Here is a 25,168-nt window from a genome sequence, read left to right as displayed (position 1 = left end):
GGCAACCTTTTTCAGTCAGCCAGAAGCAAGAGAGGCAGCGGGTGACCCTGCCCTGGGGCTCAGCTCGTCCTAGTCCGCCAGCTGGCCTTGGCTTCTGGCCAGATTTGCACCCCCCAGGGCCCAAGGAGCCTCCTGAGGGGTCCTGGGGTGCCCCCTGTGGGCAAGAGTCCTGGGGTCTGGCTGGCTTGCCGCAGAGTTTAATAATAGTAACAGTGAGAGTAAGCGTTTCCATCCTTCCTGCCTTTGGGCAGAAGAAGAAAGGAAAGAGGAGGGAGAGGAGGGAGTGGAGGGAGCGGGCTGAAGGGAGGCTTTGAGGCCTCAGAACTCACATCAAACGGCCGGATCTGGGCCTAATTGTCTGACCCCTGCCCCTGCCTTCAATCAGCTCTGCGGCTCCCCGCCCGCCCCTCGCCTAACTAGCAGCCATGTTCTCCTCATTAGGACAAGCTCCCCTTGCACACGTGTCCCCGGACATGTCCCCAGCACTCCCAGCTCCCAACCCTGCCTGGTGGGAGGGTACAGCAGGGACCCAGTTTTGGAGGGGCTCCTGGGACACCTGTACCCTCGGCCACAGCTGGCTGGCCTGAGCGGCTCAGCACCTCTCCCTGAGCAGCGGGGCCCCGGAGGCCACGTGCTGTGACACGTCCCTGGGCTGGCTCAGCCGCTGTGTGCATTCTGTCCTCTGTGTGTCCTTCTGGTTACAGCCCGACTGTCTCAGACACATAGCTCCTGAGGGTGAGCTGTGTTTGAATCCCGTCCCCTTGGGGCTGGTTTAGCCTGGCAGGGGGTCTGCTGTGGGCCAGGGTCTGCATTCAGAGGCCAGGAGCTGAAGGACTTTGTCGGCCTACTGTGCATGGATGGTTCCCTTAAGCAGATCCAGGCACAGCACTGTGTGAGCGTCTGGGGCTGGTGGCACGGCAGGGAGGCAGGGGAGCTGGGTGGTGAAGAGCTCTGACCCTAGAGAGACGTGTGTTTGAACCCCAGCTCTCCCACCTCCTTGCTCTGCTGCCCTGGGTGTGTGACAGCTTTCCTCAGCTTCCTTAAATACCATATAGGTGACAGCCCCAATCTCACAGGGCTTGAGGATTCACTGAGGTAATAGGTGTAGAGTCCTCTCTACTATAGCCGGCACCAGCAAATCTTATGAAAGGATACAGGTGGGGACGGTGGATTCGGACCAGGACAAATTCCCTTCTCCACAGGCCTCACTTTGCCCAGCTGGGTCAAAAATGTCAGGGACAGAAAGAGCTGTGAGGAAGGGTTCAGAGCCCTGGAGGAAAAAAAAAGAGCAGCTCCCAGGGGACCCAGCTGATACCAGGGGCAGGAGCTCCGATGCTGGAGCCACAATTTGGGGGCAGGGATGTCACACAGCAGTGTCAGGTGGGAGGGCAGGGGCCCAGCTTAAGGACTGTCAGGTGGCATTGAGGTCAGATGAGGCAGGTTAGCAGGGCTGGTCCATGAGACAGAGATCGTCCCTTGAGTACTGAGGGCTTGGGAGGAGGGGTGCTAGGAACACCACGGGAGTGCAGGCTCTCTGGGTCACTCTAGGTATTCGTTCTCAAGGTACCAGACCTATACGGGACTGGGGGAAGGGCTGGACTGGCCTGGGCCTTGACATTGTCTCTCACCTTACACCAGTGGTAATGACTTGCATATATTGATGGAAACGCAAACTACAGAGATTGTGTTTTTCGGGGAGTGAAGGTGGGGAGAGGGGATAAGGAGAAAAATAAACTGAAATGAAGTCCGGTTATCTCCCATCTGTGGCTGCTCCTAATCCCCCAGCCCAAAGGAATCCAATGCAGCCCCTTATCTGCCCTGTCAATCACTCCATCACCGCCCAGTGCTTGGTGGGCACCGCACGCCCTCGCACACACTCAAGCACATGCTCACACATGTACACACTCACTCCACGACTCTTGCTCCGACACTCCCGCCCACCCCAGCCCATTACTCCTCTGAGTAGGAGCAGCCAGCACGCAGGTCCTGCCAGATGGATGCAATTTGCATAATATCAGCAGCAGAGGCTGCAAGATCACCAGGGGTCAGGGCGCTGACATCCCCGCACAGTCTATCTGCAAGTGCTAATTTGGCCGGCATTGATCTGTCTTTCTGATTTCTTTGTCATTTACGTCAGCGATGGTTTGACAGGAGATACAGAGAGAGACAAGGGGAGGCCAAGCCGGGCCTGGGGCTAGGGAGGTAGGGAAACAAAGATTGTACTTCCCAGTGCATCATACACACACAACACACACAGACAGACGCCAGAACCTCCTCCACCTATCCACCACTCCATCCATCCATCCATCCATTTCTCCATCTCTTGTATCTGGCAAGGGCCAGTTCCTCAGATGTTCCTGGGCTCCGAGTGCACCAGTCCAGGGAGGAAGGTGTGAACAGCCCTGAGCACTATGCAGGCAGCCCAGTGGAGGCCCTGTGGATGCCTAGAGACATGTCCCTTCTCGTGGTCAGCCACCACCCCTGGCTCATCATTTTCTCTGGGACACTCTAGAAAGAACTGGACGGGGTCAGGGGAGAGGGGGAAGGGGGGTGGTAGTGCTGAGGAAACACACACTCCAGCTGTCTCTCCCCGCTCCTCATAAGGGAGCTGTGCTGACTTCTCCCCTCCCAGCCTCCCTGCCCTGAGGATGGCCAAAGCCAGGAGTGGGGTCGACACACCCCTCTGCCTCTCCAGGAGGGCCAGGAACAGGTCTATCAGGTCACAGAGGCCTCACCTCAACACTTCACCACCCTCAGGTCATCCGAAGAAGCCCAGACTGGGCTCTGGCTGATTCTGAAGCCCTCTAGCTCAGCCAGCAAGTCCCAGGTCAGATCTACATCCTCCCTGCTGGGTCCTTGGCCAGAGTCCCCACGTTCTGAGATGTAGGACATGTCATGGGGTGGGGAGAGGGGGGAGAAGATGGGAACTCTGGGAAGGAAGAGCCCACTGTAGAGAAGTGGACATGGTCATTCTGTCAAGGGAGGAAAAGGGGCTGGAGCCTTCCAGGAGTGACCCCTCCACCAATGGCTCTGTCCCAGCCCCACCTCTTTCCCTCGCCCGTAGCAGGAGCAGGGTGATCAGAAGGAACTCCCTGCTGGGCAAGGTGGGGGCGGGTGCTGGCGTTTGGTGTGTGCTAATCCCGGGCCCGAGGTCTTCAGAGGGACCGGGGAACTTCAAGGAGGGGAAGGCAGAGCTGTACTGCAGACGAGCTCATTAGCCAGCACCCCCCCCCCCCCACCCCCCAACGAGGAGGAGGGCGGGCGGCCCGGGGAGCTTGGCGGCGGAGGCGGCAGAGAAAAGGCTGTCACTGTCCTTTCTTCCTTTTGGTACAAGCATCTCCCCGAACCGACGATTCTCCTGCAGTGACATCTCTCACGGGCGCTAATGAGATCTGTGTCACAGAGCTAATGCGCTCTGACTGGACTCTGATAGACACCCCACTCCATCAGGGGAGCCTACAGGCTGGCACTGCCCCCCAGGGCTGGGCCCCACCCAGCCACCTGCCAGCCCAGCTCTCTTGCCAAACTGTGCTGGGCAGCAAGCTCCTGAGAGGGCTCACCCGGTGACTTGCCATCCCATCTCACCTGGAGCCTGTGGAATCCCTGGTCCCTGGGCAGAGGAGCTAAGCAGCCAGGGCAGGACCACCCAGCTGGGCACCAGGGAAGGTTTCGATTGTTCGCCCCACCTGTGACGCCGGCAGTCTGCGGGGCCTCCATGTCCCAACAACGGGAGATTTTACTGAGGTTTCCTGTATGGATTTCCAACAAGAAAGAAGGGAAGGAGGCCCAGGCCATGCCCTTAGGGAGGTCAAGTATGTAGGGCCTGATCATTACCTCTAACTGGGGCCTAGGGATGTCTTCTGTGCGCTCACACTGGAAGGGCTAGGCAAGACCCCCAGAGGGGTGGCCCCTAGAAGCGCAGGATCTCCTGGATGGAAGGCAAACAGAAATCACTGTGTAGGGCTGTCGGGTTAGGAGGAGGCTGGAAACCAAGGGGCGGGGCCCTGGCTCCCAGGGCGACTGTGCCAGGGTGGCCACGCCCCCTTCCCCTTTCTTCCTCACCTGCTGCTACCGAAGCTTTGCCAAGACCTGTGGGTTTTATGTGACACTGAGAGAAACGCCAAATGTAAGCTTGTTTTCTTCCTCACTGTCTCTGCTGGCGGCACTAAGCCCAACACCAAAAAAGTGCTCCTAATTCAGCACAGTGGTAAGAATGCAGACTTTGTGCTCAGATGGTCCTAAGAGTGAATCCTGGCTCCTTTGTCTGACTGCCTGTGTGACTGCAAGTAAGTTACTCATCTGAGCCTCAGCCCCTCAATCTGTAAAATGGGGATGACGATGGCTGCCTTCATCAGACTGTATGAAACCTAAATGAGTTAATACAAAGCACCCCAAATAATGTGAATGTGCTGTGCTGACCACTTGCTGATATGAAAGGAGGCCCACTCAGCAGTCCCCCGTGGAGGCTGCCCAAGTCAAGAACGCTAACGGAGCCCACTGACACAGCCAGTCAGCAGTTCTGCAAATGCGTAGTCCCCCTCACCTGCAAACTCCTCCATGCCACCCTGCTCCCCGGGGTCCCGAGGCTGAATCCACTCCCCCAGGAAGAAGTGTCTCTCCCTGACCACGAGGCCACACTGACAACCACTGAGTCCCCTCTCTGGCAGGCGTTCCATCCCTGATGCTCCCCCTACTGCAGTCCCCAGGGCCAAGCCCTCTCCCCATCCTGGTGACGGAGCTCAGTGGGGCAGGACCAATGCAGGTTTAGCACCTACCACAGCTCCTGAGACACAGCAGGTGCAAGGTAGCCGTTCACCACCTCCTTCCCCATGCCCATGGCCAGCTGGCCGGCCCTGAATTAACCACCACCTCCCACATACCTTACTGCATGCATCCCTCACCTACCCTCCCCATTGCCCCCTCCACTGATTGCCCTGTGGCCTCCCCTTCCGTGATTTCTCATTGCTAGTCCTTTCTACACAGACTCTCAGATGGCACTGACTGGAACCAGCTCTGACCAGGTCATTCTACCCAAACACCCTATGGCTCCCCCTCAAACAGCCCAGCCATGCACATCTATCCCAGTGGGCCCCTCCCTTCCACAGCCAAGGTCCCTGTCCTGCCTGGCCGGCCAAACCTCCAGCACACCTGCCCCCTTACTCTGTCAGCACCTCCACCACCCCAGCGCCCAGCAGGAGTCCCCGCCAGGTAAGCCCCACAGCCCTCCCCTGCCACCCATACCTTAAAAGGAGACTCAGGAGATTCCTCCAGGGGCCAGGGTCATCGGAGCTCAGCACACCCTGCCACTCCCCCCAACCCAAGGCATTGCCGGAGAAGCCAGCAGCCCCTGGAGACGGCTAATCTATGGGACCTGCAGAGCCCTTACCCAGAGTCACCAAGGCTGCCTCACCCGCCAGCAAGATACATACCACTCCCCACTTGGGGCTGGCAGCTCCTCACACAGTTAATTAGCACCATGTCACTGAGGACCAGCCTGAGTGGCCAGTGACAGGAGCTGACCCTTGACCCCAGGGCTGGGAAACAGTCCACATCAAACTCTTACAGTGCGACCCTTTTAGCACGCACAGTAACTCAGGGCACCACCAGCTGAAGCTCATTAAAGCTGTCTCTTTGGCGCGAGGGCCATTAACCTCACCGCTCAAAATCTGCACCTCCCCTCCCCGCCTCTCCCAGCCCAATTAATGCCCTGCATCCTCCCTTCCTTCCAAGCACCCTCACCCACTCCTCAGAGCCAGCCAGCAGCTGGCAGGGCAGCCCCCTTCATTCACGAGTACAAGGATCAAATGCCAGGAGCCCCCCATGCCCTGGGCAGAGCAACAGAGGAGGCAGCTCCTGGAGCACCCACTGTGCGCCCAGACTGCACCAGCCATTCCCAACAGCCCAGGGAGGCAGGTGGTACTGCCTCTGGTCTAAGGTCACAGGGCCTGAACTGCTGGTAGCTCCAAAGCCCTGACTTCGCTGTCATCAGCCAGAGCCTTGGGTGGTCCCCTGGGGCCCACCCAGAGGGAAACACCTTCTTCTCTGAAGAAGGAGGGAATACTTCAAGGGTCCCCACCTAGAGCCAACATGGGTGAACAGACAAGAACGACATCAGTGAGTCCCAGGAGGCAGCAAAGATGGGAACAAAGCACCCCTTTCTCTCAGAAACATCCCCAGGACAGATACACAGAAGCAGGGTGCCCCGCTCAAGGCTGTGTGGGGTGAATTACCCCAGTCCTGCCAGCCCCTCCGTTTCGGGCTGCTCTTCTTTCCCTGGGCCCAGGTTCTCTGGCCCCTCCCTTCCCCAGCACCCTGGCCCTGACTCATCACTCGCTCGCCGTCTGTCCATCCACCAGAGCGTCCGTCGAGCACCTACTCAGAACCAGTGTGTGTAGCGCCCGACTGCCTCACTGATTCTGGACCAGAGCTCTGATCCTGTCTTTATCTCACTCACGGACTTCCTGTCTCCTTAAAACCTCACAAAAAGCCACATCCTCTGACCTGGCATTCAAGGCTGCCTTATTTCCCCATTTATCTTCTAGCCATTTCATCCCTAACCCAAATGTTCCATTCCAGTCACAGGAAACTACTTGCAGATGTCCAAAATTGTCCTCTCATCACAACAGGCTTCCTCCTGCCTGTGCGCTTTGGTATACAGACGGCCTCCCCAAAGTTGAAACCCTTCCCCCAACTGTCTGCCTAGCAAACTCCTATTCATCCTTCAGGGATCCCCTGACTCAAGTCTCATCTTCTCTAGGAAACTTCCTGCTGACTCCGAAGGCCCATCGGCATGATAGGTTTGGGGTCTCCTCTAGGCTGTATAAAACAGCTCCTATGGGAGGGAACAGCAGTTGTGGGGGACTCCCAATTCCCCAGGCCTGATGGCCACTTTCTCTTTCCCCCGGGACCCCAAGAGAACCTTGAGAGCCAATAAAAATGATATGCGGGCATCCTCAAGTAATGAAATGTAAATGAAGAAGAAGAAGCCCTTGGCAACTGAGGGCAGGGAAACCATCCTTGGGGCAGCCCAGGTGTTTCTATCCCGACCCTGAGCACCCTGGGTGGAGACTGCCCAGTTCAGTCTCTGCCTCCTCCCAGGAGCTCCCTGAGGACAGGACCATCCGCTCAGCACGCCCAGCCCTAGCAGGCACCTGCAGTGTCTGCGGAAAGGATGAGAGGCCAGTCTGCAGCAGGTGACTGGACACCTTTCAGTGTATCTTGCCGGTCCCCTTCCCTGTCATACCTCCACAAAGGTACGCAGGCTCTGCTAATGCGTAACATCACCCAGGAACACCCCTGTTCCTCCTAGCTTGGAACAAAGTCTACGCCTGTCAAGTACCCTGCTTGAAAATATTTGCATGCACACGTGTGCAGACACACACACCAAATAAGATGCACAGAAATGAACAAACACATTTTCTGATGGATATACACACAGGCTGATGGTTGCTTCCACAGAGACAGGTGCCCTCAGCAGGTGTACACAGAACACCTTTACCCATACACACATCCCTCAAAAAGACACATTACAGGGACACATACAAACTCCCAGACACACACACAGAGACATGCGGCTTAAGGTGCCATTCACTCCCTCACAGACACACATCCACAATGATATATAAGAAGCCAGCAGAGCCTCCAGTGCCTAGAACCAGCCCCCTCCCACGGAGCAATCCCCCTGAGGAGGCACCCCCATCTGGTACCCCAAGTGGCCCCTCCCAGCCCAGGCACCACTCAATGGAGGCTGCTGCTCCTACAGGGGAGTTCAATACCCTGTGGACGGAGCCATCGGTCAGAAGGACCCCGACTAATTAAAAGCTGGTGAGGTTTAAATAATTCATCTCCTTAACTCCCATTGATCGCCCAGTTTAGTGGCCACAGACTTGAAACAATATTAAACAGCCTTCTCCAGCTCCACAGGGGGTGGGTAAGCTGACATGTGCCCACCCCTCTGAGGACATCACCCACCAGAGATGCAACCCAGGGTGGGATCCCTTGGTCTGAATCCAAGGCCACCTGTGATCCACCCAAAGCCCAGACCCCAGCCTCCTCCTGAAAGTTGTTTTGAGAGACCCTTTCCAGCGGTCAGGTTCCACTCTCCCCTCACTCCACCCCTCCTTCCCCGCTCCCCCCAGCTACAGAGAGCACCCTGCTGGAGCACTAAATGAGCCCCAGAACCCCTCTGTGTGCCAGGGGACTGGGGGGTGTGGGCAGGGGACTGACCAAGCTGCCAGGGGGATGTGTGGAGGGACTGACCAATGCCGCTGTGGGGCCGGCCTATGTGTTGCAGGCTGAGGCCCTTGTTCATGTCTAGAAGTCCATTCTTGGGCCAGCAGCCCATGGCGAAGCTGTAAGCCTGGAAGACAGGAGGCAAGAGTGGTTACCAGAGGCCCTGACCCAACCCCATCACTCACCAACACCCCCAGCCCCCATGTCTTCCTAGCAAGGGCTTACTCTCATCACGCTACTTCATGAGAGTCCTCCCTACTTGCTGGGTCCCCCTTCCACCAGAGTCCCTCCAGAAAACCCTTTCCACCTTCAGAGCTCCCTCTCTCCTGGGTGTCTCCCCATCAGAGGTCCCCAGCCCTCATGGGGTGCCCCTCACCAAGCTCCTCTCTAGAGCTCCCATTTATTAAGATCCTCCTTCTTAAGACTCCTCCTCCCACCAGGCAACCCCTTCATCATGCAACCCCCCAGCCCCCCATCCAGAGTCTCTGACCCTCTGTTGGGTATTACTGGTCACAAAGACTGGTGGTGGGAGGGACTTGGAGATCAGTATATCCAGACTTCACTCCAAAGACAGGAAAACTGAAGCAAGAGACGAGGGGGCCAGCCAAATGCCTGTGGTCAAGGTGCTTTTGACCTGGAGGTAGGCCAGACTGTGGAGCTGAGAGCCATATGGGCCTCAACTGAAGAGGGGTAAGGTCACCTGGCCGACTCAAGCGCTGTGAGGGGAGCGCACGAAGAGTGTGTGTTTGTGTGTGTGTGTGTGTGTGTGTGTGTGTGTGTGTGGTGGGAAGCAGATCTCGCTGAAGGTCAAGTGCTCACTTATGCATATTCAAAGCGGCCACCCATCGATCTGTACTTAATTGTTTTCCTGGGGTTGGGGAAGCAAGCGCTGGGGGCATCGATCTGTTCAGCCCCCAGCACTTCATTGCCCCCCTCTGTCCCCAGGCCACCACCCACCTCCTCCACGGTGGGGGGGGCACACATCAAGCAGGGAGAGCACTTCCTCTCACATCCCATACAGGCATGACAACCAGGTATCACAGATGAGGAAACTGAGGCCCAGAAAGAAGAGACTTATAAGGGTCAGAATGCTATTAAGTGGCCCAACAGGGATTTAATTCCTATTCAGCCTGCCAGCAAGTCCCAGGCTTCTATCAGTGGGCTTGCATAGCCAGCTGACCCTTCAAACAGTACCCATGTCTTCTCCCAAGAAATCCCCAGCACCAGGCTGTCCTTCTCCCAGTGGCAAGAAGGTGACAGGGTGGTTAAGACAGTGATCATTGCAAATGATGTTTGGGTAAGTTCCCAGAAGTTGGATGGTAAGTCCACTGGTGGAACTAAGGTGACTGTTAGCCATGGGCAGGCAGGCACCACAGAGCTCCCGTCCACCACTGGGCCAGGGAAGTCCCCGTCCCACCACAGACTGCCTCCCAGCGGAAGAGTGCCCAGCACGGGGTCAGAAGCAGAGCACAGGAGGTTGAACACGCAAGCTGTGCCAGGACCAAGGGGCTGAGCAGAGGGCTGCAGGAAGATCTTGGGGATCTTGATTCCCTCCCAGCTGCAGGAATCAAGTGTCAGCCCTGTGGGCCCTGGGAGGCTAGGAAAGAGTGCACCTCAACCTCAGCTCCCTCCAGAGCCACTCTGCTTGACCACAGAGGTACCAGCCACCGCCCGATTTCCCAGCCCGCCCTCCCACGCTTCCCCAGGCCACAGCTGTACCCACAAATCGGGGATTGAGCTCGAGCCTCAAGGACAGGGGAGAGGACGCTGGCTCGGAGCCAGGGCAGAGCTGGGATGCAGGCAGCAGGCAGAGCAGCCGGTGGGCGGTGCACAGCTGGGGGAACTGCTGAGCATGGTCAGGGCCGCGGCTGGAGCGCAGTGGGCCAGAGAGCAGTGGTGGGCCGCCTTTCAAGTACTTTAAAATCACTTACAAAGGCCGGATTAAACGATCAGAAATTCCATTTAATAGGACAAATAAAGAAATAACAATCTACTCTATCAGCCTGGAGAATGCGAGCTGGATGGGTTTTCTTTCTTTTTTTTTCCCCCCCTCTAAAAAGGAAAAAGGGAAGGAAGGGGGAAAAAAGAAGGATAATGTGTGTTTACTCAAGCAAAGAAAAAAATATTTAAGTGATGTCGGGGAGAAGATTGCGGTAACTAGTGAAGAATAACACCGTCTACTTTGCTGTCAAATCACACCCGAATTTCAGTAATAGATTCTCGGCTGACACTCAATTCAATTCGAAGGTGATCCTGCTTTATCCCAGCCCATCAAATATTAAACACTTGCATTAGCAGGTGCTGCCGCTTCCCGGCTTAAAGCAGCGGGCGGGCGGCAGGGCTGCGGAGGCCCCTCTGCTCTGCGTGCGGCTCGGGGACAGGGCAGCTTGGCGTTATCTGCGCGTCATCCTGAGCCTTATCGCCGCTAAGCGGGAAGACCACTTCAGATAACATTAGGCGCCTGCCCCAACGCATCACCGTGATTAGATTATTATTATAATGATGACTCCCCAAGATCTTCTGCAGACTGGAAAGTGAGGGGGCAGCAGAGCCCAGGAGGGCCTGGCTGGTCCAGGGCAAGCCAGGGCCCACAGTGGGGAAGGAGTGCCAGGCAAGGCGGCAGCCCGGTCCCGCCTGACGAATGCCTTTCAGGAAGGGCAGTCTAGCTTGTCAGAGCCAGGGCAAGATGAATTGGCGTCTCTGCTGCGGCCGCCAGTGGCATGCCCCACGGTCTCCTATTCCCAGATAAGGCGTGCTAACCAATTGCTGCCGTGGCATGGCCTCAGCCAGCACTTCCTTCGGGGGCGCGGGCGGGGGCAGGGAAGGCGCGTGCACATGGGTCTGCCAAGCTCCTAATAAGAGGGATTTAATTTTTACAAATGCTGCTTCCAGCGGGGCCTTCACGTAGCAGCCGGAGTCCAAAATGATATTAAAAACGGTTAATTAAAACTGCTCTCCTTCAGCCTGGGCTCTCCCCATGCTAGAGAACCCTGGCAGGCCTCCTCCAGGTACTGCCACACGCCTCTGCAGAGCCGAACCTTCGGACATGACCGCCTGCCTCGTGGATCCCCCCCGAGGCACAGTCCCAGGGCACAGCACCACAGCTCCCCCCAGCTTCTACTATCTCGGGCACCCCTTGGGCACAGCTAGCAGACAGCAGAGAACACAGGGTTCTTCTGCCACCTAAGCTTCTATTGGCATGTTCTGGATCTTGCTCCTGCTGCCCTTCTGGGCCTGTACCTTCAGGCCTACTACCCCTGGCACTCACTGCTAAAGTCCCTACCCCTCCCCAGATACACACACCGTTGAGCACGAGTACACACTCACACAGGCACCAAATTCTCCCTCGGGTGACTCAGCCCATCTTTCCATTCCCTACGCCCCTCCCGACGCCCTCCCTCAGAGATTACATGCATCTGTGAATCTTAGCAGAGCCTTCGCAGGAGCCCAGCTCAGGGCAAGGTGATGTGGGCTGTGTCTCAGAGGTTCTGGCTGAGGGGTCAAGGCTTGCACCAGAGAGCCACCAGAGCAGGAGGATCAGGGACGGTGAACCCTGTGGGTTGCCCACAAGGACACCGGAGACAGACAGGCCCATGCTGGAGGTGACCAGGAGAGCTTCCTGAAGGGAGCGGTACTGGAGGCACTGGAAAGACGACACAGCAAGGACAAAGGTGGGTGACAGGAGCGAGCTGGATGGCACCAGGCAAGGGCTGGGGTGGCCAACGTGGAGATGTCTTGAGGTGCTGTGCAGTGCTGGCATCAGTCAAGGGGCCCGAGTACCATCTACCGCCCCCCTTTACTCCTGCCTGCTTCCTATCCCCACTCCCTCTCTCTCTCCTGCCAATCTGTGGGGCATGGGGTAAGGGACCCAAAAGCTTTCTGACCCTGATCAGGGCTGGGCAGATATTTGAAAGCCAGAGCCTGTGCCCGAGCCCCTGTCCCATGCTGGTTCCCAATTCTCTGGATGCCACTTCTCCAGCTGCACCTCTTCTAGCTAGTAGGGCCCACCTGCCCAGCTGAGGGTTCCAGGCCAGAGGGTGGGGCAGAGGGAAGGATGACTGAGGAGTCCTCTCCAGGGCAGGCAGAGTCAGGGTGAAAGATGCTGGGCCTCCCAAGCCACCCACCCCAGCCCTGTGCCAGGCAAGCATGCACACTTCCCTTCCCCTGAGCTGCTGTAATTTCCATGCGCAGGGAAGCAGGTGCCGAGCTGTTCCCGGCTGGCTCTCCCCTCTCGCGGCTCTGCCCGCCTTGGCTGCTGCCCCATTAGCTTAGTGGCCAGCCATCTGCGACGGGCCTGCCGCGCAGCCCTGCTGTAGGCGCGGCGGGTGGCCCCCTGTGTAACAGGGAGCTTTGCCATTAGCGCCTTTAATATTCTGACACCTCAGCACAGCCTGCTATTACATGCAAACGCTGATCGCCCTGTGAAATTACATTGCTGGGCCCGCGAAATGGAATCGTGTATAATCAGCCTCCTCCATGCACTGTCAGTCCCATCACAAACACGGCGCCCGGCGGCTTACGGGGGCTTAGCAGCTGCGACAAGTGTATTGGGTTTAATAGATGAAGTAGCCCTCATCGGCAGCAGCATCAGATCCTTCAAAGAGGAAAGAAGAGACATTGACAGCTGCTAGGGTGGCTCTGCCCACTGGTTCGCCACCCACCAGGGCCCTGAGAGTCGGATGGACACAGCATGGGCAGGGCAGTGGCTGGGGATAGAACCCAGCTCAGACCACAAAGAGAAGCACAAACTTGCAGAAAACCCAGAACTTGAAAGCTGGCAGCGGCACATCTGAGCCATCCAGCCTCCCCGCAAGGTCACCCTGAGGGGTGGCCTATGGCAGAAGGGCCATTTCCCAAGACAAGGAAACAAATCAAATCACCTGCATTTCCCATAAACACCCAACAGACAAAGACAGGGAGGTGATACTCTGGAGGATCCAGGGGAGGAAGTCTGACAGACAGAACTACTCTCTAATCTTTTCTTTAACCGGACAACATGTCGATAGTTGGTAAACCAAACACCAAGGCTGCAGAGATACATGAGGATGGTGTACCCAGCAGCCCAGGCCTCATGGAAAGAGTGCATTCAGAAGTTGGTTCCCAATTCTGCCAGTTATTAGCAGTGTAACTTTGGTGATAACCTAGAGGGGTGAGATGGGGTGGGAGGTGGCAGGCAGGTTCAAGAGAGGGGACATGTGTATACCTATGGCTGATTCATGTTGAGGTATGGCAGAAACCAACACAACATTATAAAGCAATTATCCCCCAATTACAAATACTTTTTTTTTTTAAGCACATCATAACTTTGGATGAGTCATTGAACCTCTGAGCCTCAACTTCCTGTACTATAAGACGGGATGACAGTTCTTTCTCCCAGGTATACCTGAGATCACTCAGGAAAACCCAGTCCCACTGCCACCCCCAAATATTCTTTGCCATCACGCAAAATGCAGGCTGTCTTTGAGAATGCTATCCGTCCTTTTTCCAGGTTCAGCTTAACACCGATTACGGCAGACTGTGTTTTCCAGTGACAGTTAACATTATCTTCAATCTCACATATGCTCTACTTCTGATATGACTCTGATAAACCTGCCGTCAAGAGGGGAGTCTATACCCCTTTGGAAAGGGGTGAGCTTCTGTTATAACTTCAACCAAAAGAGTAATGCACAAGTAATGCTGTGTGATCGCAAAGCTATTTCAGAAATGCCAAGGCAGCTTCCTCCTCATTTGCTAGAACACTTTCCCTGACCCTTGAGCTGCCTGTAAGAGGTCAGACTGCTCCAAGGCAGCCATGCTGTGAGGAAGCCCAAATCAGTCCAGGAGGAGACACCATGTGGAGAAGCCATGGGACTTGATGGAGAGAGAGAGGTGCCCAGCCAGCCTCCAGCTGCTCCACCCAAACTCTTCTGAGTTTTCCCCTGCTCTGATGTCTTTCCTCACAGTCTCCTGTAGTCTCATCTGGTCATGTGTGGCTCCTGCATGCTCCCTTCCTGTTTCTGTCTGTGCTCTACCACTCTCCCTGTGTGATTTCCTCAACTCCCTGGTCTGCACCTGTCCAACGTTCAAATCAATTATTCTTTGCCACTATTTAAGTGTCAAACAGATATCTTCTATTGCCCACTTGGCATTTCCACCTGGAGTCCATTCAGGAAATTCATTTTCAATAGGGTTAAAACCCATTTCAACATCTCCTCTCCAAAGTGTTCCCTCTCCTGGGCTCCTCAATCCCAGTGAAAACTCTTACCATCCACCTGGCCTACCAGAGATGCAGGGGGTCAGCCTTGCTCCCTTCTCCTTCCTTACTTCTCCTCAAGTCCTGGGATTGCTGCTTTATGCCCCCTAAGACTCTACTTGAGCAACTCCTTAGCCTATCTAGGGTGCCCTCTGCCTTCTCCCAGTTTTTATCCCTAATGAACACATACTCTTCTTTCAGCATTCAGTTCAAAAGTACCTTCCTTCAACTTCCCTGGTGGTCCAGTGGTTAAGAATCCACCTGCCAATGCAGGGGACACGGGTTCAATCCCTGCTCTGGAAAGACTCCACTTGCTGCAGGGCAACTAAGCCTGCGAACCACAAGAGAAGCCACCACCACGAGAAGCCTGCACACCACAACTAGCGAGTGGCCTCTGCTCGCTGCAACTAGAGAAAATACGTGCACAGCAATGAAGACTCAGCACAGACAAAAATTCAGAAAAAAAAAATTTAATGTATATACATAAAAAAGTACATTTCTTTACCAAGCCTTCCTGACTCTTCCCTTCCTTAAACACACCCCGACTCTGAGTAGCACCTGGAATATTAGATTTGTTTACACATCTGTTGCCCCATGATGTTGGGAGTCTCTTGGGGTGGGACTGTATCTGCTCTCTCTGAATGGTCTCCACTGGGGGAAGGGCGTAACTCTGCCAGGCCTGGTTTTCGGAGAGGCTGCTCCTGCCAGTCCTATTCCATTTCCTTCAGGAACCATGGTTGATCTCGCCTAGAAGAAGAGCAATTCCGCCCCGTCCCCAGCCGTCCTTGGAACTGAGGGCTCAGCTACCTGGGTTAGGAAAGAAGGAGAGACTACTTTTGTCTCCTCCTTTTCTGAACTCTTTGGGCTTATGGATAGCCTTGAGTCCATTCTTCAGGCCAGCAGAGACCTGGGCAACACAGCTATAGGAGCAAAAGGAAGGACACTCCCATTAGGTGACACAAGACCTTCCTTCCTACCCCCAGCTGGTAGTTCTGTGTGTTCAATGTTCCCTGGCTACCGACACACTTCAGGGGTACCAGAGCTGCTGCTGCCTCTGTCCATCAACAGAACCTGAGTGGGATAATTATCTTCTCTGTGTACTTAACCTTCCTGCTCACTGCCGAACAACAGGACAGCTGCCTCGAGTACATGGGACCGCCACCATGGCAAAGGCAGGAGCTGTGCTACAGGTCCAGGACCCACAGTTATTTGGAAGACAGCTGCCGGCTCAGTTTGATCCCTTGGGTCCTGAGTCTATTTTTAGGTGGAGCGATCTCCCTCATGTTTCCAGAGCCCTTGCTTCTCTGCTGAGTCAGAGAGGACTTGGGGACACTGAGGCTTCTGGGGAGAGAAGCAGGTAAGGAGCATAAGCCCTGCTGCCTGAGCCCCCGGAGAAGAGGCTGGCCTGTCTGGGGCCCCACATGCCACCAAGTCAAGGCAGCAGGTCAGCCTGAGCCAGCTGCCCAGGGAGAAAGCCACATTGTGGGTTTTCTTTGTTTTCATTACAATTTTCTCTCCCATTGCTTCTTTGGAGCCAGCCCTATCCTCCCCGGGGTGCTGAGGATTGAATGAAACACCACCCCCGGCTCCAATAAGTGTATTTCAATTACATCTGTCACTGCATAACGATATAATGATATATCATGTGATATTAAATCCATGGTAATCATATCAGGGATTTTTTTTAATCGTGCACTAATCGCATTATTACATCTCTATAATTAACAACAGGAGGTATGGAAATTCAGTTAAGGCAGAAGGCTCAATGTACTCCCCCCCACCACACCCCCGCCCTAGCTCCCCCAGATTAGGACCCGATTAGGAGATGGGAACTGCAGGGCACTAGCAAGATGGGCCAAAGCTTCCGCCTCTCAGGACCAGAGCCATGGGCAGAGCCTTCAGCATCCAGGGCTGGCAGACATAGGCCAGACTGAGACCTGGGTGCTATCTGTCCTGTAGCTGCTCAGGCAAGAGCCTGGGGCAGAGGCCACACAGAGAGGCCCAACTATAAGGCAGCTGGGCCTTCCAGACCTCCAAGCCACTGTGGGACCAGATCTTCTCCTTGGGGAGGGGTGTGACCTTTCCTTCAGACCAGCAAGGCCCCCAAAGGTGCTGGTAGGGCCCAAGGCAAGCGATTGCCTCACGACCTCCTGCGCCAGAATTCTTCCCTCCGCCCTAGCCCTTTGTGTTGGCAGCTCTTAACATCACCAAGTCCAACAGCTGTGATGTCTCTGCCTTTTGGTCCTGTCATCCTTGAGCTGGGCAGATCCAGTTCTTCCACGGGCCATTCCTCCCCAGTTCCCTCTCTGAAGTCTGGCCCTGAGTACTGCATGATAAGCAGGTTTCTGATGACCACTGGAGTTGTTCCCCTATGCCCCACAAATGGTCCAAGTTCTTATGTCCTCCCACCCAGGCCTATATGGAGAGGGGAGGGGCTTGGGATTGCAGCCTGAACTATGTCAAATGACCCTGTCTCTCCCACCCCCTTCCTGATACTGAGCTGTCAGGACTAATCCCCTCAGGGGTGTCAGAAACCAGTCTGCAAAGCAGAATTTTGTGATTCAAGTCCAAAGCTTTGAACTTGGCATGTAACTAGTCCTCAGTGAGGGGCAGGCATTTTGCTAAGTTTGACGCTCAGAAGTCAGACAGGCCTGAAGATGAAAGAGAAAAATCATGTCCTTTTTCCTAATAAAAAAGAGACACTAATAGCAGTCAGCACTTAGGCAAAGCACTCTAAGTTTCTAAAGTGCTCTCCAAATTAAAATATAATCCTTCATCGGGCATGGGACACCACCACCACCACGGCCACCCAGCCCTCACACGGAAGGCATGCACATGCTGGCACCCAGCACACACACCTTCCCTTCTTCCCTGTGCATGCAGAAAACGGAAAAAGTGCTTCCACCTTCCTCCCAGACCGCCCTCTCTCTCTGCTGGCGTGTTCATGTAACACACACCTCATGAGCAAATCCACGTGCCAAGCTCTGTGCCCAGTGCTAGAGATCAACCACGCTAGGCCACTGACTCCAAGGAGCTTCCAAGCTGGAAGGAGATACATGTCGACTCACACAGGGTAGGGGACTGAGATCCGACAAGAGCCCCAAGGCAGAAACCAGCCTTGGAGAGGAATAACCAAGAAGGACTAAGATGGCCTTCAATGTGACATCCAAGGTGATGTGCCTGTGGAAGGTGGACATGCAGGCCAGGAGCTCAGTTCAAGAAAGTCCTTGGAAAGCACAGGGATGGTGCAGGAATCTGCAGGACTCGGTAAGATCACCCAGGTAGAGAATAAGCCTTTAGGGCCAACGAGGCCCTTCTTCCTCTGATGTCTGGATGGAAACTAGGAAGGCTGAACAGCAGTGTCTTGTCTCTAGAGCTAAGGCTCTCTGGGCACACCCAACATCCTGGCCTCTGCTCTCCTGTTATCTCCACCTTCACTTAACCCAGATGGGATAGGATGAAGCAGTAAAGACTTCTAGGTCACACTGACTTAGTCATGACAAACACTACTGAGAGTCTGTTATATGCCAGACCACATGTTGAGTGAGTGAGTGCTCAGTCATGTCCGACTCTTTGTGACCCCACAGGCTGTAGCCCGCCAGGCTCCTCTGTCCACAGAACTTTCCAGGCAAGAACACTGGAGTCAGTTGCCATTTCCTACTCTAGGGGATCTTCCTGACTTAGGGATTGAACCTGCGTCTCTTGCACCTCCTGCATTGGTAGGTGGATTCCTTACCACTGTTCCACCTGGGAAGCTAGCAATATAGACACAGTGCTGTCCCCAGAAAGCTTCCAGCCTATTGGAGAGAGCCCATGTTAAATAAACAGCAACATATATAAGCACTAAGTCATAGCTTTCAGAAGGACTCAAAAAAGAAAGGCAGGCTGCTTACAGGACAGAAGAGGGGAACCTGACCTAGATGGGGAACTCTGAGGACACTCAACAGAAACTGAGTGACGGGGAGGTGACAGGGGAAAGACTAGTGCTAAGGCCTCTAGGCAAACAGCACTTAGAAAGAACCAAGTCAAGGCTAGTGTCCCTGGAGCACAGACAGCCAGCATGAAATGAGGCTATTGAAGAAGGCAGAAGATGCCGGGGCCTCAGAGGACACGATGAGGGTTCCGTACTGTTTCCTAAGGTGATGGGAAGCCATCAAAGTGTCTGCCACTGCCATGCTATGCCATCTTAGGTGCTCCAACAACACCAAAAGTTAGTTCCTTGGCACATCTAACCCTCCCTATTCCTAAGGGTAGACAGGCCTGGGAACCAGGGACCATTTTTTTTAATCTAGAAGGAGAGAAAGAACCTGCATGAGCAAATGACCTCATTCATTCATTGTAAGATTCACACATTCACTGAAGGCCTGCCAGACCCTGGCAACTCAACTGAATCCCTTATAAACCCTGTCCTCATGGAACCCACAGTCCTTTGCAGGGAAACAGATGCCAGGAAATGCATGATCACAGTGATATGGAGTGATTAGAGAGAATTGAGGTAGAGACAGAAAGGAGGACAGTGCTCAGGCCCATCGGAGGCATCTGGAGCTCAGCACAGGGAGCGCTGTCCCTGGATCCTCTCCTCACTGCACCAGCCAGGGTGGGTGGGGAGACTGCACTCCCGACATAGACTGCAGCCTGGGCGGGGGGCAGGGGTGGCAGGAGGGCCCTGAGCGGCAGCGAACCTAAGCCAGGATCTTCCTGTTGCAAAGATGAAGGCTGAAAGGCTGTGAGCAAAGCCACTGAGGAGAAGACGGACAAGCTCACTGTATCATCCAAGGATGGGGGACAGAGCACCTTTAAAACAAGCAACAGGACTTGAACAGAAAATCATTTCCCGAAATGGCAACTCCAGTCCCCAGGCTGTTTCCTCTTTGGAAAACAAGGGGCTGGAGGGTGGTGGCGGGGAGGGATAAATTAGGAATTTGATATACACTACTATATATAAGAGAGATAAACAACAAGGACCTACTGTATAGCACAGGGGACTATATTCAATACCTTGTAATGACCCATAATGGGAAAGAATCTGAAAAAAAATTACATATATACACATATAGCTGAATCACTCTGCTGAACCCCTGAAACTAATACAACACTGTAAATCAACTATACTGTAAAAACTAAAGAAAATGCGGGGAGAGGAGCTTAATTACCTGTTTTCTTAGGTCCATTGCTGGTCTGAAATTCACCAGTTGGTTCTTCAGGCTCCCATAAGAGTCAGGCTTATTTCTGTTCCCACATCTTTGCTCATACTATTTTCCCACTTGAAACACTAGCCTTCTTCTACCCTCTCCAAGTCGAACTTCTACCCTCTCCAAGCCTTCTTGTACCCTGCCAGGACACCACCTTCAGGGAGCCCTTCCTGATTTCTCTTCCCCCCACCTCTACGACCCACCCTGACCTCCACAGTTCATACCACAGTTCTCCCAACAGCACTTTGCTTAATTACCTATTGCGTATGGTCTAGTACCCTTACTTGACTGGTTGAGAGACTGTCTCATCACTTTCAACCCCTGACATCCATTTCGGGGGCAGGAGGGAAGCTCCACTGGCACAGGCCGAAGAAGCAGGCGGAAGTCTGGGTCCCCACTCCCTCTGCCCACAGCCCTTTGAGAACTCGACAGGCCTCCACTTGAAAAGGGTGCTGAAAGCAATGATGTCTCCAAGTGCGATGGGAGATATTTGTGTCTGCTTTACCCTTGGCTTTTTGCTCCGGTTCAGGTAGGAGCGGGGTGGGCTGGCTGGCAGATCTGAGAGCGCGGCACGCCCCAGCGGGCAGGGCGCACAGCGCGGAGGAAGGCGCGAGTCAGTCTGGAGTGCTCCCCATTTATCAAGCTCACGCAGGCCGCCAGCCGAGCGAGTCTTTCTATCATTACACCTCTCAAAATCCGATTCATACCACTAATCCTGCCTTCATTCTCCCAGATTAATAACATCTCTTTCAACCTTCACAGTGTGATAAATAGACAAAGAGAGAACAAAAGGAGAGACAGAAGAGAGAGAAAGAGCTGGAGCAAGTCCCCATAATAGAGAGAGCCGAGAAAGAGGAGAGGGGAAAAAAGGAGAGCGGGCCAGAGCAGGCAGCGGCCAGAGACTGCAACGGTCTCAGAGAACCGAGAGGAGAGCGTGGCTGCGCCCCGCTATGCGCGGCGCTCTGTCCCCGAAGAGAAAGAAAGGCTCGTTAACAGTTCCTTCCTGCCTGCACTTTTGTTCACATTCTTTTCTTCCCTTCCAATCCCTGCTTTAGGTCAAATTCCAGTGAAAATGAGTCTTCTGGCTTCCTGGTCTCCTCCCAGCCTCCCTACCAGGCCCAGGGAACCAATCTGGCCCCTGGTGGCAGGGCTGGGGCTGGGCAGGGGCTTAGCAAGGGGCGGAGCGAGCTGGCCTAAAGCCCAAACCCCTGCCCCTTTCCTGCTCCTAAGGCAGAAGAGGGGAGAGAACAGAGCAGAGCTGGGGCCCAGGGCTCTGTCCTGCATCTCTCTCCAACCTAAGGCTCTAGCTGGGCAAATCCAAGGCCCCAGCTGCTAGCAGCTCAGCTAGATGGTCAAAGTGGGCACCCCTGAAGCTTGCAAAACAACAAGGTGTGGCCCACACTAACACACGGGGCCTGTGACACTTCTTGCTCTCCCTGCCCATGTGCGCGCCCAGACTGGTCTCCACAGTACAGTCCCCACCCTCCTCTCGGACAAGTGCAAGGGCCCTCTGGATGCCTGGCTGAGCTCTTCCAAGAGGATTCAGGCACTCCCTTGCTCTGGGCTCTGGAACACAACACCGTTCACATTACACTATAATTCACACTAACCTGTTGCCTTCACTCCACTAGGAGTCTGTCCTTTGAGTTCTCTAGTCCCAGGAACAAGGTGCCCGTGGCGCTTCCAATCATCCTCAACTTTGCCCAAAGTAGCCCTGGCAGGAGACTAAGCCAAACAAGGCTCAAGCCGCCCTTTGGACTGAAAAAATATTCCCATCCAACTGGCAAGCTTCGCTCCGAGGCAGGGGGACAGAAGCCCTCCATATGCATGACTCACTTCCCAGTCCATCAGACTGGACAGGGATCAGTCAAGCTCCCTGGACCACTGTCTCAGCACACCCTCATGACGGGAGGTGGGGCGGCATACATGCAGAAGGCAGGCCTGTCCTGCCCAATCCAGCCTAGTAGGAGGAGTCTTCCATGAAAGTCAAGTCTTCTCCAAGGATGGAGCCTGATGGTGGACAGGAAAGACCCAGACTAGTCCCACAGTAGAAAGCTGGTAGCCTAGTGATCTCTTTAGAAGTAGGTTCCTCCTAGGGAATATCTTGCAGACACCTGTCAGATACTTTCCTCCAAAAAGCCTCCCTCTACCCTCTGCCCCAATCACAGTCTTCCTTTAGGGTCAAAATGGCTGCTACCTACTCCCACCACTCACTATGGGGACCACATTGCCTCCAGTCCCAACTTCCGGGCTTGACCATTATATCTCTGCTTGGGGAAAGTCTGGAGAAAAGAAGGCTTCATAGGGACAAGTTAGAGAGCAATGTAGGTAAGAGGGTACTCCTTGGGATCAAATCCCATTCACCAAAACTCCAGTTCTGCTGACCTTCCCTCAGCCCCATATGAGAAGGACTGTTCACACTGTCACCTGCTCCACCTGGCCTCCAGGATCAGAGTCCTATAGCAGGGAAACCCGGAAGAATGACCGTGACTACTGTTTGTCCAAGAGTCCAACTGACCAAAGGACTGAAGAGGGAGGGCAAGAAGGAGAGAGAATGATTGTCTCGGTAACCCTATAACCCACCTAGCGCACGAGTAGTACCCTGGGCTCCAGGGCAAGCTAGGTCCAGCTGGCACACAGGCCCATGAGGCCTCCAGGGCCAAGGTCACAGCAGAGTTCCAGAAGCATGGAGCTCAGGCCCTTCCTTCCCTAAGAGCCCAGAGTGCTGGCAGATCAGGGAGCCTCAGCCAGTCAAGCCTGCAGCCTTCAAGACACAAGCAGCCAGCAGGCCCAGACACCCCTAAACTTCCTCTAACCAGCTCCCCCAGGGGCTCAAGAGAGCTGTCCCCCCCAAGAGTGGGACAGTTCTGGCCCTGGGAAGAGACGTCACGGTGGCCCCTCTATCCTTTGTCTTTACCTAACACACAAACCAGGGCCTCCCTGCAGCCATCCAACTCAGGAGTGAATCCCCTGCAGCAGAGAGTCAACCTTCACCCCCAGTAAAGGACCTGCCAGTGGTCAGACAGAAGAAAAGTCAGCCAGACACAACAGGGTCTCCAGCAAGTCAAGAAGCCAGACCCGAGTGATACTCTCCCCTCAAACCAGACTTGAAAAGCTCTTTCCCTGAGTACCTGGTTCTAGAGCCCACTCTCCAAGGCAGCCGGGGGCACAGAGCAGGGAAGAAGTTGGGTCCTAATGTGTAAAAAGCTCCAGCAAAGCAAAATCATTTACTCTTCGGTGCGACTGCTCAGCAGAGCTAATAAATCTTGCATGAGCAGGGCCGATTCTAATTTCCTAATATGAAAAGGCATTTGGATTGAGAGAGAGGGGGAGATAAAAGTGATTGAATCTCCAATAGTCCAGGTTACTGACAAGAAACATCCTGCTCAGCCCTGAGAGAAGGATGGCAGCGCCCGGCCGCCTGCACACACCCATCCGTTCTGCCCCCCTCTTGGCGTGATACATCTCAGTCTCTTCTATTGACAGGACGTGGCTTTAAACACAGTTACACAAGTTATCATTTCTGCCTTCTGATCAATCTGAATTTTCAGGACAATTACCCTCTTAATCAATGATTGCTATCAGCAGCCCTGCGCCTGGACGGATTTCTCAGCAAGGTAATCATGCCGCCAGGCTGGACGGCGCGTGCATAGGCAATGAAGCTCCGGGTGGGGCCTCCTCCCTCCCTCCGGAGCCCCCATATCCCAGCGCCACTGCCAGTATCGAGGACAAGCACGGCAAAGTGTGAAGGCCACTTCAAGGCGTGATGGGAGTAGAGGACGGGAGGGAGGGGGCCAGCCGCCCCGCCAGCCTTCCCGACCACCCGATCACGGAACAGACCTATTAAAGCCCTAGATTTACTGCCCACCATGCTGATACATCTCCACATGCCCTCCTGCCATCACTCCTACCTCCTAATTAGCCTAATAAAGCCCAATTCTAATTATGGGCTCAAACTATTAGGGTGAGTAAGTGCAAAGAAAAGAGAAATATTGGTTTTACTAATCTCTCAGAGGCTCTTGGTTCCAGAAACTCCTTTTTCTTCTACACATTCAGTTCACATGGGCTCCTGACTGGAATGGCAGGGGTAGCCTCTCCTGCTCAGAGGTCCGGGCATCTGGAAGTCACAAAGCCGGCCTGGCCTGGAGCCAGGAGGCCACCCAGCCCCACACTCTCTCCGGGGTACTTCCACAGAGTCAGCCCTCCATATAAAGCAGGGCAGGGCCCCTCAGGAGAAGAGGGGAGGGAAGGGGAGGATGGAGTTGGTCTCTGCCTCAAGGTCAAAGTCAGCCAGACGCTGTATCTGCCATCATGGGGGCAACTCAATTTCTCAGATCACCTGTTGTTGCATAAAGGATCTACACCAGAAAGGCCAACGGTGGAGTGAAAATGGCATGGTCCAGGACATGACACATCAACTTATGCTTCAGCGTGGGTGGCAGATGCGAGTTATACCCGGGCAGAGTGGGTTATGGGATTAAAACAGGTCCTCACAATTTGCTATTTCATTCTCAGGGGGAAAGAGAATTAGAAAGCATGATGTATTCACTTTCTGACATTTACTGAGTGCTAACCTTGGGCTGTACTTTGGCCACCTCATGCGAAGAGTTGACTCATTGGAAAAGACTCTGATGCTGGGAGGGATTGGGGGCAGGAGGAGAAGGGGACGACAGAGGATGAGATGGCTGGATGGCATCACTGACTCGATGGACGTGAGTCTGAGTGAACTCCGGGAGTTGGTGATGGACAGGGAGGCCTGGCGTGCTGCGATTCATGGGGTAGCAAAGAGTCGGACACGACTGACCGACTGAACTGAACTGAACCATGGGCTGAATGTCGGGGATACATCAGGGAACAGTAGAGAAGTGACCCTTACTCTTAGGAGCTCACAATCTACTGAGAAAGACAGACAAGTGTCTTTCTGTCTGCAAAACAAAAGCAATGAAACAAACCTGCACACAAATGTTCATAGCAGCATTATTTAATAGCCATAAGGTGGAAACAGCTTAAATGTCCATCAACTGATGAGCACATAAATAAAATGAGGTATATTCATACAATGGAATATATTATTCACAATAAAAAGAAATGAAGAGCTGATTCATGGTGCAACACGGATGACCGTTGAAAATTATGCTAAGTGAAAGAAGCCAGAAACAAAAGGCTACATTTAAGAAATTTCCAGAATTGCAAGAATAGGCAAATTTATAGAGATGAAAGTAGATCAGTGGTTGCTTAGGACTGGGGTGTTTGAGGGGGAATGGGAACTGACTGCTAGTGTTTTAGGGGTGACAAAATGTTCTAAATTTAAATGATGATGGTTGCAAAACCCTGTGAAGATACCAAGAAACACAGAGGATAGAGTTAGGTCGTGAAGGGTCAGCAGGAGCTCACCAAGGCAGGAATGAAGGAAGGGACATCCCGTGCAGATGCAGCCAATGTGAATAAGGCCTAGAAGTGGACAGTCACATAGACATTCTTGGTATTACTGGAGAGGTACATTCAGGGGCCA

At 54.1% G+C, this 25,168-nt stretch overlaps 1 protein-coding gene across 10 annotated transcripts in view; it reads right to left on the bottom strand.

Moving 5' to 3' along the window:
* ERI3 (ERI1 exoribonuclease family member 3) overlaps positions 1 to 25,168 on the bottom strand; it is a 131,273-nt gene that overhangs the window by 15,910 nt on the left and 90,195 nt on the right. For 5 of the 10 annotated variants that reach the window (XM_061412163.1, XM_061412165.1, XM_061412168.1 and 2 more), the window contains one exon: positions 8,227 to 8,359. The exons of 1 other annotated variant lie outside the window; for it this stretch is intronic. In XM_061412163.1, coding sequence (XP_061268147.1) covers positions 8,227 to 8,359 — 133 coding nt within the window. The remainder of the gene's footprint in view (positions 1 to 8,226; positions 8,360 to 25,168) is intronic. 4 more of the 10 variants (XM_061412169.1, XM_061412166.1, XM_061412167.1 and 1 more) reach the window with 1 other exon arrangement.

Source organism: Bos javanicus, chromosome 3, assembly GCF_032452875.1.
Source record: "Bos javanicus breed banteng chromosome 3, ARS-OSU_banteng_1.0, whole genome shotgun sequence".
Taxonomy (NCBI): domain Eukaryota; kingdom Metazoa; phylum Chordata; class Mammalia; order Artiodactyla; family Bovidae; genus Bos; species Bos javanicus.
The sequence above is the reverse complement of the archived record's forward strand: the minus strand, read 5'-3'. Positions and strand labels throughout refer to the sequence as shown.